Below are 14,128 nucleotides of genomic sequence, written 5' to 3'. Positions count from 1 at the left end.
AGTGCCTCTGCGCCCCCGCCGGCAGCGTCGGTGTCCCAGGCGGCCGGCAGAGGGGCGGGCGGGTCAGCCCCTCGGGCAGCGCGGCGCCCTCCCCCAGGCCGGGCCGCGGCGGGACGAGGGGACGCGCCGGCCCCTCCCGCCCGCCCGCCGGCCGTTATGCAACTGCCGCGGAAGCTTCGGGTGCTTGCAGCCGCCGCGGGCCGGGGCGTCCTTCAGAGCCTGCCGGGGCCTGTCCTCCCACCCCGCCGCCCAGGCCGCCGCTCTCCGCGTCCCGCACGAAGTTAGTGGGGGCCGGGCGGAGCGTTCCGGATGAATGCGACGGCCCCGCTGGCCGCCGCCCGCCCCCGTGGTTTTGCGGCGGGCGCCGCTGCCCCGGCCCGGCCGGCAGCAGGCGGAGCGGCTGCACCCTCCCGCCGCGCAGCGCTGATTCAGTGCCCAGGGGAACGGGGAGCGTTTTCTCTCCTGATGTAACCTCATTTCTGCCAGCCTGACTGGCTCTGCTGTAACACCACTGTGCAGGAAGCTCGCGGGTGATACCAGCTGCTGGAAGCGAACGCGACTCCCGAGTTAGCTGGCGTACGAGCTCCGCCGCGGAGCGGTGACAGCGGGGGTGCAGGCGGGGGGCCGCGCCGCGCTGCGGGGCAGGGCCAGGGTTAGCCCTTGGCTGACAGGGGCGAACTCCGCGCAGAGGTGTATCAGAAAGCTTCCCAACTCACTAGCCGGAGGTGGTATTTCAAATGCAGCTGTGATGCTTCGTGGATCTATCCTGACCACGCATTCCCAGTCACTTGTCCTCTTGCTAGTCTGTCCTGGAAGACAGAGCTGTCATCAAAATGCATTCCTGAGGCTTTCCATAAAGCGAATGTAATATATACAGTTCTTTTAAATCTTGCCTCTCTTTTTTTGGTGCAGTTAGAACAACTTTTGAACGGTGATGTGACCAGAATTTGCTTAATTTCAGTAGCTGCACCTATAAAAGATAATATTCTTCACTTTCCAGCTTTAGTGTTGGTTTTGCGATAGGAAGCATATGGTGTTTTTATGACTGCACACATACAGACATCACACATGGTCTATACAAACACACCACTTTATCTTAGTAATGCATTTCTTCATTTTCTGCATTTTGGACAGACTCCAGGCTATGCTGATTGATAAGAACACATCCTCCTCAGTAATCAGAATCTACATTAGAAAAGTCTTAGGTAAGTACTCTTTTTCTGAACTTCCTTCTTAAGAAGCATGGACTACTCTGAACTTCATTTAGCTTCTTCAGCTTGGAACTTGGACCCGACTCTTGAACAACCTTTTCCCCTTGATCGGTGTTACATCTAATGATGGTAATGTAGATTCTGAGATTGACAGTTCAAGCCTGTACATGAATACTGGACAAGGATCAGCTAGCTCTATGGAACAAATCTTGCTTGTGCATTTCCTCGTTTCCTTGTTTTAACAAACATTCCCTGTCATTTATTTTTCCTTACATTTCCTGTTCATGTTTCCATTGGCTAGGCAGATCTCCTTGAGTTTTTTTGTTGGTTTGTGGGGTTTTTTTGCCACATCTGCTATATTTCTGGTCAGGAAACCAGTGCTCCGGAGACTTGTTTATGCTTCCCTTCCCTAAGAATTTTCCATTACATCCTTTTGTACTGTTCTTCTACTGCTTCCTTACTGGCTCACTTGCTAACATTTTTAATAGTTCACACAGCTGTGCTAATTGCAGCACCTGCTCCAGGGTTATGCAGATATTGGATATCATTTTGTTCTAAAATTTCCTTGCTTAAAACCTTTGGGTGTTAGATGATTGTGTGTGTGCATGCACACACACGTAGTTATTGTACAGATAATGATGTGAGCATGAGGGATTTTTGATACAGCCTTTACAAGGGCTTTTTTGCTTCCTCCAGGCCTCCGCATCCTTGGGTAAAGACACACCCATCTACCTATTACATTCCTTTCCCGATGACGTGCCTATTCAAGGGAAGGTTCTGATAATTTCACTCATGGTGCCATATACATTAATTTGACCACTTCCATGAGACAGTGTGGCATCTCATAAGTAAGTGCACATTGGTTCTAAACTTAAGTAGTATTTATTACAGCTAGAACTGTCTTCTTCAGCAAGATGTTAGCATTTCAGCTGCACTTTCTACCGAGTAATATAATTAGCTGCTATTGTACCACTTGGTGTAAGCTTAAGCATCTTTCCCCACCAATCTGAAAGTGATTAACACTGTGAGAATAAATTTTCATAGTATTGTTGTTATTATTCTTTGTTTAGAAAATAGAAACTTCCTTCTTTGCATACAAAAATAGGATATGACCACCAGCTTTTACAGAAAACTATTTGGTGTGTTCAAGCCCTCAGAAGACAATGACACTTCCATCACAATGGGATTGGATTAAGTGATAAAGGAAACAACCACAAATGTGACATAGAAAGCCTCCTTATCATTACTTCTTTCTACTAATTACAAGATCATACGTTATAAAAAACAAGACAATAACATTATCTCAATTTCACCTGCTATTCAAATGTTTTCTAATAGTGCAGACTTTTTTTTTTTTTCTTTCAGCTGAAGGATTTACAAAAGTACAGTACTTTGAGTATCCCTCTTTGTCATACATTTTCTAGCAGCAAAATCAGTCTATACTTCAGTGGAAGCTGAGCAAACAGATCGGAAGAAATAAGCGCACTTTCAAATGTACCCTTAGATAATGAGCATCTAATGGTTTAAAGACACAATACCACTGGTTGTGATTTTTAAAGCATCCATTGCTTTGTATCAAAGCCCTGCATACATTAATTTTTTTCTGAGAGAGGCTACATAGATGAAGATTCATGTGTGATATCTGTTATAAAATAAAACGTTTTAGATTCCCTGGAAAAATCTCATGCCTTCTGAGTAACTGAGTAACAATTACACAGTATAGACCAGTAAAAGCACGCACAATTTCTGTTTGGGTATGCACTATGCAAAGAGACTTTAAGCACTCATTAACTACATCTAGTTGCTTGCATATACTTCAGTGAAGAAAAGCCATACATAAAAAGAAAGCTTCTATTCCTCTAAAACAAATAATGGAGGACAAAGAATATGATGCAATGGTAAACATGTTACATGAAGTTTCATTATCGAAAGGTATACATGTGCATCATACACATTTACACTTAAAAAAATAGAGTCTGTAACACAAATTAGTAAGTTTTATTTGCACTTGTGGCAACTGGGTATTATCTGATAAGACTTTTTTGTATGTTATGATCTTGCTAATTGTTCTGTGTTAATCTGATTTTCAAGAGACTTCTGAGAAGGTATACTTCAGTAAACGTATTGGTTTTTAACAAAGGGGTCAATGCCTAAGATTCTGTTTTTACCTGTGTGCATTTTACAGCTATTTGTTACTCAGGTAGCTAAGAGCTTTTACACTCTGGTTGGCACCTCAGAATGCACGCAAAGCATATCCTGGAGACAATGGTGATACGTTTTATTTAATACAAAGACCTGGTGCGTATTACAAAGTTTCACCAAAATAGCTGTGTAAGCATACCTCTGCAGCCAACATCTCCAAGCCAGCAAAACCTCTAACATGGACACAGTCTGCTAGCAAAAAAACCCCCAAAAAAACCCCACAACTGCTGTCAGCGGAGTTCATGTTGTTTTATAAGTTGATGTAATTTTACTGGCAAGAAAGCTATGTGAACATCTATAGTAGATGACTGCTCAGACATTCATTTCACAAACAGCTGTGCTAACCAAAAAAATTGCACCAATGTTTGTGTCTCAGAGGTTATTCCCCTTCCAGCAAAGCCAGCGGAATGGGACATACAAACACTGCTCATCCACGTCAATACAAAGTCAGATTACACTTAAACAGTTTGCAACAGTGATTTGGGAAAAGCTGCAGTGTCTGGTTTGCAAACAGCTGAAGCCGCATCAGAAGTCACTACAGTACAGCCACTTGTTTCAGCTTCTTTACTGAGATTACCCCTCCCAAGAAGACAGTGGAACAAAAAACCCAGGCACACCATAATCAGTTTGTTCCAGGTAGCTTAATGCTGATGAAAATGAGGCTTGCTGATGTATTATGCACATAAATTAATTAGGAGACAAATTCACCTTCGTGAACGTGGTGGTAATGCTTACAGGACAGAAAAACAACTAGTCTTTTAAGACTTTCAGTTACTCAAGACAGATTTGAAATATGATTTTTGGCCAAATTCGGTGGGGTAAATAAGTCCTAAAATAGATATGAAAATAAACTGGGATCTGATCTGCTCTGGTGCTTCAGGATAAAAGTCCAGAATTGCAAAAAGCAAAAAAGAAATTGCTTAACACAGTGTGATCTTACTGGCAAGAGTTGTTCTGGAATAGTTATGTTGGTAGGCTCCCTGTGTGAACACTGCTGACAATACCAGAATAATTACCCAGCTAACAAGACTAAATTAAAGGAGTAGCTGCAGAAGAAAAAGCATTCCGGAATATCTTTGCAAACTTTAGCAACAGGGTAGTGCAGAACAGTGCTGAGACTCATACCAGCATGAAAAGTACTTTTCCTAGCATAACTAATTTAACTTGCAGAAAGATACAGTAAGATACAGTTTTCTTTTTTGTTAATAAAAGCTGCATGTACACAGAGATGGTTCTCTGACAGATTTTGCTAGGAAACAAAGCTAATAGTCTAATTACAATCAGATTTAATATTTTAGGTGAGTCTTCCAGTTTGAATTTCCTGTGTCTCATACAGAGGGTATAGGACTTGCTCGAGCTCAGCAGGGCAATTTGAAACACAGCCTAATTATTCCAACATCCTGCTGCTGCTGTTAGTGTAAAACATACCAGTTGTCACTGGTGTGTTTTATATTGTGTATATATATTAAGTGTGTGTATATATATTGAAACACCTGAGAAGGCAGCGTCATATATTTCTTAATGCAGCTTGATCACACGTTGTTGGTTGTACTTGTTGCTCAGTGCTATGTATTTCACCTTTTCCCTTCTCTGCAGAAGATAAGGCCCATGTGACTTGTTCTGTGTATTTTTGAATTGCAGGATCCTCTATTTCCCCAAGTGACAAGAACATTCATGATCAGTATTCCCTGTTTTCATCCTGTGTTTTCTTTTTGCCTGGAAAATCATCCTTGATACTAACTTTTAACCTTTGTGGGAGAACTAGCAGGGATAAGAGGCAAGTTGTTCTAGGAGATGTTAAAAGCTGACCAGTCTAAAACCAGTCACTTAAGATGTGGTGCTGCCATGGAACATGACAGAAGAAAAACCTAGCGAAGCAGAAAAAAAAAAGTACCTTTCCTCATCCACGTCCCTTTTTGTGTAGCTGCATGGGGACAAGCCAGGGTGCAGGTGCTGGCATGCAGACCACTGAGAACCTTTGTTCTTCAGGTGGGCAGAAGTAAGCAAACATCTCCATCCTTTAGCTGAGAGACCATGATGTGAAGATGTAGTCTGACAGAGATAAAACGGCACATTTTTTTCTAATGGCAATACCTGGGAAGAGTGGAAGACACAGCACTGCTTTTCTTCTCTTGGTTTCATGATTTTTATGAGGAAGACCTGAAAAACTGGACCTGGTGCAGCAAGGTATTAAAAAATTAAAAGGCGTGCTTATAGAACTTACTCTTTTTGATGAGTAAGAAAACTTTGTATGATAAAAACAACCTACATGAAAAGTACTCAAAATGCATGCATCCTTGTTAGGGATATTTGTTGACTGATTTATAAAAGGCATGCATCTTGTTTTCTTGTGAATTCTTGACTTCATCTGCTATGAGACTGTATGCTAGACTGCTTTGCGATAAGAGATTTTGTAACACATCCCTAGATTAGCCGCAGTTAGGAGGAAATTCCCTCAGCATTCAGATCATATGAAGCAGCAAAGATCGCCAAAGAAAACCTTTTTTAAGAACTGACACAACCTCTAATAATTACTAAATCAAGACAAACAATGAAGTCTCACCTTTTTTACCTAACAAAGTTGCTCAAAAGATTCCACGTTAGCTTTGTTGGGGCTTGAATTCTCAGTTCTCAAAGCACCGACTATTTTGCTTCAGATATGCTTGGAGCAGTTCCAGTTGCACTCATCCCTCACGCTGCTTTGCAGCCATCTGCTCCCTGGACGCTGCTGTAACCAGAGGGCTCAGCTGGCAGAAGGGAACATCTGAACACTGTGCTTGGTCTGGGTTCATGCAAAGTTAGCCAACCTTGCCTGCGCTACGGGCCAAGGTGGCTGCCCAGTGACTGACATGGGTAAGGCACACTCATGCTTTCCCCTTCAGACCAGTACCGGTCTGTCAGCAAAATCCGAACCTGCAATCCCCAGCGAGGACAGGGAAGTATTTGGGAAACTGGGGAGTTCTTAGATTGGAAATTGGAAGATAGATTAGGATGCAGAAAAGCATAGACAATGGTGATTTTAAAGGCCACCCATGTGAAATTACTAACCAATTTCTGAAATGCAGAACAAAAGCATTTACAACAGGTTTTGTTTCAGTAATAACGTAAGTACTGAGGGATTTCTCTAAAATTAGGCCTTACTTAGGGCTTCTGCTAAAGACAAACCTAACCTAAAAAGAAAATTTTCTGTTATCTTAAAGTAGATCTACGATCACAGAATGCTTGAAAGGCCTGGTACAGAAGCTTCTTGACTTCTGCAGTTCTGGTATTTTAAATATCTGTTGGGAGCACTAGGAGTAGCACTGTGAATGTTCACACACACACACAAGCACGCTACAGAGCAAGACAGATTCCATAAAGTGAAATTCAGTTTTAATCTATTTACATAAGTTTTCCTTTTGCCAAAAAACAACACTTTGACAGAGGAATAGATAGGGAAAGGAAAACAGTAAGATCAGTAGAAGCTCATTACATTTTTAACGTTGGGGGGGGTGGGTAATAAGTGTATCTCATATGTTCTGCAGCATACTTGGTCAGTATTATTCCTAAATGGAATAATATTGTTTTCTATTGATACAAATTATTTGATAGGTGAGTGAAATTTCAGATTTCAAGGTACAACTGCAGTAATCGGACTGCCACAATTTATATTTATCCTGAAAATAAAAAATCAGCTAGAATATTGGGCGGGGGGGGGGGGGGGAGAAACTGTGCTCTAATATACCCAACCCTGACCACAAAGCTAAGCATAGAGTGACAGGAGACTTCCTTCCCTTCATTTAGGTAAGTAAGAAACAGCAGAGCTTTACTCATGGAGCTTTGCCAGGTTATTCCTCATCTTGGACTTCCTTCCCTACACACTATTGTTAATATTACAAAGTCACAGTATAGGAAACAGCCATTCTTATAAAAACTGGAACTGAAACAAGATCACCATTCATACCTTTGAGTCTATACATGGACACATTTTGTAAACAGCACTAAAACAGGTCTAATGCATTTAACATGAAATTAAAAATGCAATGTTAAGACAAAAATCTTGGTTCAGTGGGGTTTCTGTTAAATGAGAATTGTAGGCCTAATCCAAAGTTCAGATACTGATTTTATTTATATATGTGTATATGTAAATTCCATAGCTGTTTAAACACATTTTTCCCCACGTAATTCAAGAAACAGAATTAATTAGCCAGTTAAAAGGTGAGAAAGTATTTAGTCTAGTACATTCAAGGCTTGCAAGAAAGCATAGCAGGCACAAGCAAAAGTACAAGAAAATAAAGCTTGTAGGAGAGTAAATATGCTTCAGGGACTGATTAAATTGATTAAAACTTGGATCAGAAACTTTAACAATCGATATTACAAAATGGACAGTGATCATATGGAGTTCATTTAAAACCCAAAACAAAACAGGAGGAAGAAAAGCATTGCTTCTTGAGTTTACTCAGTACTTAAAATATTATCATTTTACACCACCAAACCAATTACATTATCCTGTTTTATGAGTTTTAGAAGTTTTAAGAATTGGGTTATATTGCTTTCTTTGCTAAGTGGCTTAGTAAAGTCATTAGCAGAATCAATAAGCAATGGTTTACAGTGGTTGAAAACTGGAAATTTTGTTGTTTTCAGTTTAAAATTGATCACAAATTTGGAAAATACAAGGTGAAACACATTCCAGGCTGTCATGAGACTATGAACAATTCTTATCGGAAGACAGTGAAAATAATGGTATAGCAAAACTTAGGCTTTGTAGATTATAAAAATAAAACTCTCTGCCCTCTGCTGTTTAGACCAGGAAAAAATAAACCAGGATACCTATCTGTTGAGAAGCATATAGCGAAGGGCTGAGCCTAACTGCTTTTAAGAAAATAATCTAGTTTATGCTTAAATGAATTGGATTGTTCTATGCACTTGCACTCTGCACTGACATGAAGTGTGCCTGGATTTAGTGGTCTATCAGAAAGGTGCCAAGGAGCAATTCACAAGTTGCTTGCTCCATAAAACCAGAAGTTACTTGACACATACAGGAAGGGCAGTTCTGCAAAACAAAGTTAAATTTGCAGTAACACAAAACATATGGAAGTTCTGCACAGAGGGTAACAGATCATGTTCCACACTTAATAGATCTCTAAAGATGAAATAGTAACACATTCAAGTTCCTCACAGATTATTCAGAATTGAGGTCTGTAAAAGATTAATATGTAGCACTGCCTACAAATCGAATTTGATTGGTCACTTTGAAAAGTAAGTTACTGAACTTTTTAAGAGGTAAGTTGAAAGTTACTTTTTTGTGTTATAAAATCATCAGTTCTTCTAGACTTGCAAGAAAAAAACCCAAATCAATCAAAACCAAACCAAAAAGTACAGAAATAGCCTCAAATTCAACTTTGCTTTTAAAGGCTAGATACCAGAGCAAATTTTAAAAAGCCTATTAAAAAGAAAATGGGTTACAAGTAGCAATATTACGTTTGTTTTTTTTTAATAGCTTGTGAATAATGCTTTGTACTTGCTGTATCTTGTTCAAGGGTTTCTATAAAGCAATTGCAAGTTCACAAGAGTAAACAAGTAAAAAAAGAAAAGACAACTTTGTATCACCTTTATTTTTTGGACAGAATTTATATTAAAACTGAAAAAATCCAGATCCACAATTGAATTATTTCACTGCTATCTATAGGTTATGGAAGTAGATGCTTTTTCACTGTGCACCTTCAACTGCCCTGCAAAACAGGCAATTCCAACACTGGTAACTCACCACAGCATGGCTGCATCATCATCAAGCATCATTTGCTGTGCACTCACGCTGATCACCACGGTTTAGATGTAGTTCTGCTCTGTCTGCACATCAGTACTCCTGTTGTGGCAGCTGTCACATGTGCTGTGCGGCCAGGGGTATTTGCAGAGCTGTAGTAGAAAGACCTGTTCCAACCTCACATACAGGCAAATCCACCTTTCTGATGATTAAGCTAAAAGCCCCAGCTGCTGAGAAGCTGCCCTTCCAGGCTCAGTACTCCTCCCCAGAACAAACCGAAAGGTACCATTCAAAAGCAACATGCTTGGTGTAAAGGACCTCTCTCCTTACCTTTCTCCTCAAGTCTGTTCATGGATCACTACCGCAGTTTGCATTTCTCTATAAATTTCACCCAGCTTCAGAGTTTAACCCTGCCCCATTCAGGTAATTTTTGTTAGATGAAACAAGACCATTCAGTGCTGCAATTTTTACTTCTACACTACTGTAGTAAGCTTAAAAGAAAAGGGGCGGGAGGAGCAGGGCAGGAATATGCAGGCTTTCTAATGACATTCTGCATTCACAAAATCTGCTTTGAACTGTCCATTTTACTCATGATCACTGAGGGAAGCCCCCTCCTTCTCTTCTAGCACATACTTCAGGGTGTGACACACATAAGTTGCTAGCACTGACCACCATACCAACTACCTCTACAGCAGCTGATTTTCTTTTTTGAAAAAGTTTAAAAGAAAGCTTAAATTCAGATTCACAGGGCAGCAGTGAGATGTTCAGATTCATAGGGCAGCAGTGAGATGAGACACAAAAAGCTTCTAGGACTTGTATCAAAAACTTCTAGTTTGCTGCCATGAGTTCTAGACTATGGCTACAGGCAGGAGATGGAATGAAAAAAATTGGCCTACGTATAGGCTGTTCTTGTGTTTCACCTGAAAACATTGGCCAATTACATAAAAAAATATTAATCAGACATCCCAAGTAGTAACATTTGACCACATTTAATTACCACATACTGTATGTGAAAAAAAATGCTATGATTTTATGGGGAAAAAAAAAGTCACCACATATTGGTGGTCCATGAAACACACTGCCGATTCATAGGTGGAAGAAGAAATCAAGTTTATTCACACCATTACCACACTATATAGACCAATTACAGAATAAGCAACTCCACATTCCAGAAAACTAACTTTTTAAAAGTGGTATTAAGCGTTACTGATTAAAGCACTTCTTCCATGCAGGTTTCATTCAAAATGGTACCTTCTCAAAGATACAAAGATTCATAAGAGTAAGAAAATAATGCATTTGTGAATGTAGAGACCCAACTAATACCAAAATTTATGGTGCTGCCGTGAAAAACAGCTAATACAGTTACTGCCAGATCTGTAGGTGTTATGGTTCTCTCTTGCCTCTCCAATACACTTCAAGGGCTTTACAACGCACCCCCTCCACTAGTGATGGTAGAACATTAGTAAAACTATTTAACCTTAGTCATGAAAGCTACAAAATATTGCATTAGAATACAATTGGGAAGAGACTTCTGACATAACCTTTGTAAGACAACAGAAAAGCATCATTTATGTTGCAACACTTGGCTAGTCTTTCCTTTATGAGCACATCATCTGAATGGGAATAAAAATTGTTGCATCACAACATCAAGATCAGATTTAGCAGAAGTTAGCACTGTTCTTAATCTTCCTCCTAGCCCACGGTTTTACTTCTGCAATTTTTCAGATCACCTTTACATATAATCAGTATGCTAACTCAGGCTTAGGCCACTGGGTTTTCCACAGCAATTGCTCCCTGCAGAAAGCACAAGACTGCCTCGTGGGGGTTATAGCTAGCTGCACTAAAATGGCAGTGTTAGCTTCATTATACTTTCTTTCACTGCATAAGAAGGGTAGAAAAGCACCACAACACCCAGCCTCTGCACTGACCGAATCCTTTGGAGGAAGAGGGCAGCAGCCTGACATGTGCCCTTACACATACACAAGTATGAATGGAAGAAACATTCCTGTAAAGTATCATTCCCACCAGTATAGGGTGTTTTTCGTGGTTTTTTTTTCTATTTTCAAAAGAGAAGCAAAACTAAGGGAAGAAACTACTTGATAAACATAAAAATAAATATGCAGCACCATACAATATTGAGACAGCTCTACTTAATGTAGGAAAGCTCTTCAAGTAGAACTATTCTAACTTGGAGCTAAAGAAATTCTCAGCATAGCATGGTGAATGTCTGCATTTGCAAGCAAATCAAAACCAACTACCATATCAGGCAGGTGCATAAGTAGCATCACAGGACATTCAGCCTGTAATCAATTACTAGCTTGAGATCCTGGCACAGGAGAGTATTTCATCTGATCCAGATGTTTATTTTTCCTCAAAACGTGTTTGTGAACATTGTTTTTAGTTGCTTCACAACAGCCACGAATCAATACTATTTCATGTTGCGCACTATTCTTCTGCAATGGTTTGTCTTCATTTCCCCCAATGCTTGTTCCAGCTGCTGAATTAGGTGGAGGAGGGTAGAAGGGTCAGTTTGCAACACCTGGGCAGTGTAATCTTCATTCTGATTAAGATGCAGCTTTAGAGTCACAGCAGGCTTAATCTGTTGTCTCAAACTTCTGCTTGCAAGCTGCATGAGCAGGTCAGATGAAACAGGAATCAGGAAACAAACAAAGAGATGGTTATCAGCTTTCGTATTTACAATTCACAACAGGTTTGCAGGACCTGCTTGGAGGACTGTTTTAAAAATTCTCTTCACCTACATTAAAGACATACACAGTCTATTAGCTTTATCATTAAGCAACACTAATCCACTTTAATCGATGTTTTCTTAATATTTCTGAAAAATTAGGTGGTAATTAAGACTGGATGTATTTAGTATACACTAACATTTTTAAAACAACGTGGAGCTATGAATTCCATTTTTATAAAGCAACAAATACTTTGCATCTTCACATACTCTGTTCATCTCATAGCTAGCTATCTTTGATGCAGTAACAGAATTATGTCAGTTTGAAATACGTGAAAAACTGCTGACTCAATGACTTTGAAAGAACATAAATTCATTGTTTAGTAGTTGTTTATGATGCTAAAAAAATATAAAGTAAAATACAGAACACTGAAAACAGCAGAAGTTACCTGCACATCCAGTCTCCATTCAAGACTGTGGTAGCTGGGGAGCTTTGGGGCCAGCTCACCAAGAATGCTTCTGATCTCTCTCCTGTTGTCAAGGTACAGCTGCAGCAGTGATTTATTCAATTCATCAGAGAATCCCAGCACGTGAATGGAATCTTGGAAGTCTATCTCTGAAATCTAGACATAACAATTAAGGCCTTATAATACAATTACAATTTACAATGCATTCATACTGTAACACATTCTCTGATCAACAATACTCTACCACAATACACTGTAATTTATCTGTCAGTCAAGCCACCTTACCTCAATGGAAGATTCTGCAGTATTTCAGTCCCTTCCCCACCTGCTCTTCAAAACAATGCCCGCTTGTGTTTAATTTGGAATTACTTCTCTCTGTATCCCTTCTCCATTGTTCAGATATTCCACTATATCAACAGTAAAAAGTCTTCCCAATGGCAACAGTAATTATCTATTATCCTTTCAATACCTGCTTACACCTGCCCAAACTTCTGATGTCCAGAGCTGAAAAAGCTCTCCAACCTACTGTGTCAGACAAACATAAGGAGTACTTAACAGGGGGTTAGTACAGCATGCCTCCTGCAGAGCAGCTGAACAACAAGATCTTCACTCAAGTTTTGTTATTTAGATGGAGCTTAACCCTGCTGTATGCTTCTCTACACGGACTAAATTAACACATGTTCTTGCAACATGCCATTAAAATGTCGAGTTTTAGCTTCAGACACTGAATACAAATTCCAGAACCATTCACACAGATGCAGTGTTTTAATCAGAGAACAGTGTAAGAGACACCTCTCTTTAAAATGAAAAGAGTACACATCATCACACCTTTGAACTAGGTTTTCCCTACTCATCAGTATTTTCAGAGCTATTAAGTGTTTAAAAGACATCTCTTGAGCGCATCCCGGAATTCTCATTACGCAAAAGCATCCTCACCATGAGCTTGCAGCTTTCAGTAAGAAGGTATGTTAGTCCCTCTACCACACGCTGAACAGTGTCAACTCCAACGTTCAGTTTTCCTTTAAAAAAAGCACAAAATACCTTTTATTTCCCTATGAAGCCACCATGGCAACAATACTCAAACCTGCAGATTGAACAAAAGCTAACTTGCAAAATACGCACCGAAAAGGAAAAAACAAACAAAAAAAAAGTCGAGGGTTGTGCACCCTTCAAATAGCGCCAGGGGATCAAACAGCAAGTTAGCTCCCCTACCCGAAGCAAACAACCGAAACAACAGATCCCGGGAAGCCCCAAACCCGCTCCTCGCGCCGGTACAGAGCGACCCGCGCGTTGGCGCCCCGGGACACGGGTGCGGGCGGCAGCCGCTGGCGGACCCCGCGGCCGCCCCCTCTGCTCCCGCGGCAGCCCCGCACGGCCGAGGCCGCGCCCCGGGCCCCCGGCGGGGCGACGCCCCCCGCTCCGCACGGTGCCCGCGGCTCTTACTGGCGGCTGCCTCGCAGGCCCGCGGCGCCGCGCCCCGCCGCAGAAGCTCCACCGCCAGGCGCCCCAGCTCGCCGACGGCTGAAACGAGAGGAGAGGAGAGCGCTGCAGGCCAGGCCAGGCCAGGCCCGGCCCGGCCCCGCACCGCCGCCCGGCCCCCCCGCCCCCGAGGGCCCCGGGCGGGCCAGACTCGCGGCCGCCGAACCTGCGGCGCCCGCCCGCGGCAAACAGCCCAGGTGCGCCCGCTGCTCCGCCGACAGCACCAGCAGCATCCCCGCACCGACAGCACCGCGCCGCGCCTGCGCGCTCCCGCCGGGGGCCGGAGCGAGGCGCGCCCCCTGCCGGCTCGGAGGCGGCCGCGGCGGGGCGGCGCAGGGGG

General features: G+C 41.8%; 1 protein-coding gene and 1 long non-coding RNA gene across 6 annotated transcripts; one reads left to right on the top strand and one right to left on the bottom strand.

Annotated features, from left to right (window-relative positions):
• The first annotated feature begins 125 nt into the window (after window positions 1-125).
• On the top strand, window positions 126-5,757 carry LOC119156596. 4 transcript variants are annotated; one of them, XR_005107228.1, is made up of 4 exons: window positions 126-280; window positions 1,135-1,205; window positions 1,908-2,059; window positions 2,577-5,757. It is a non-coding gene; the product is annotated as an uncharacterized LOC119156596 (long non-coding RNA). The 4 variants fall into 4 exon arrangements; XR_005107227.1 differs by lacking the exon at window positions 126-280 and adding an exon at window positions 287-725 and having other exon boundaries at window positions 1,908-5,757; XR_005107229.1 differs by lacking the exon at window positions 126-280 and adding an exon at window positions 288-576 and having other exon boundaries at window positions 1,908-5,757.
• A 4,484-nt stretch (window positions 5,758-10,241) lies between these two features.
• COMMD2 (COMM domain containing 2) lies at window positions 10,242-14,057 on the bottom strand. Of its 2 annotated transcripts, XM_037407346.1 has the most exons (5): window positions 13,955-14,057; window positions 13,753-13,830; window positions 13,246-13,328; window positions 12,292-12,465; window positions 10,242-11,782 (listed from the first exon to the last, which is right to left on the bottom strand). In XM_037407346.1, exons 1-5 carry the CDS (start codon window positions 14,019-14,021, stop codon window positions 11,585-11,587), a joined length of 600 nt encoding a protein of 199 aa, XP_037263243.1. In that variant the 5' UTR covers window positions 14,022-14,057; the 3' UTR covers window positions 10,242-11,584. The 2 variants fall into 2 exon arrangements, with proteins under 2 accessions (XP_037263243.1, XP_037263244.1); XM_037407347.1 differs by lacking the exon at window positions 13,753-13,830 and having other exon boundaries at window positions 13,955-14,056.
• Between the last annotated feature and the right edge of the window lie 71 nt (window positions 14,058-14,128).

Source organism: Falco rusticolus, chromosome 13, assembly GCF_015220075.1.
Source record: "Falco rusticolus isolate bFalRus1 chromosome 13, bFalRus1.pri, whole genome shotgun sequence".
Lineage (NCBI taxonomy): Eukaryota > Metazoa > Chordata > Aves > Falconiformes > Falconidae > Falco > Falco rusticolus.
The sequence above is the reverse complement of the archived record's forward strand: the minus strand, read 5'-3'. Positions and strand labels throughout refer to the sequence as shown.

Excerpts from the sequence above, each read along its gene's own strand:
- COMMD2 (XM_037407346.1), bottom strand. The coding sequence starts at position 14,021 with ATGCTGCTGGTGCTGTCGGCGGAGCAGCGGGCGCACCTGGGCTGTTTG. Across the intron at positions 13,329-13,752 it reads GGCCTGCGAGGCAGCCGCCA|GAAAACTGAACGTTGGAGTT; the intron begins GTAAGAGCCGCG and ends CTTTTTTTAAAG. Across the intron at positions 11,783-12,291 it reads AATGGAGACTGGATGTGCAG|CTTGCAAGCAGAAGTTTGAG; the intron begins GTAACTTCTGCT and ends CTGCTCATGCAG.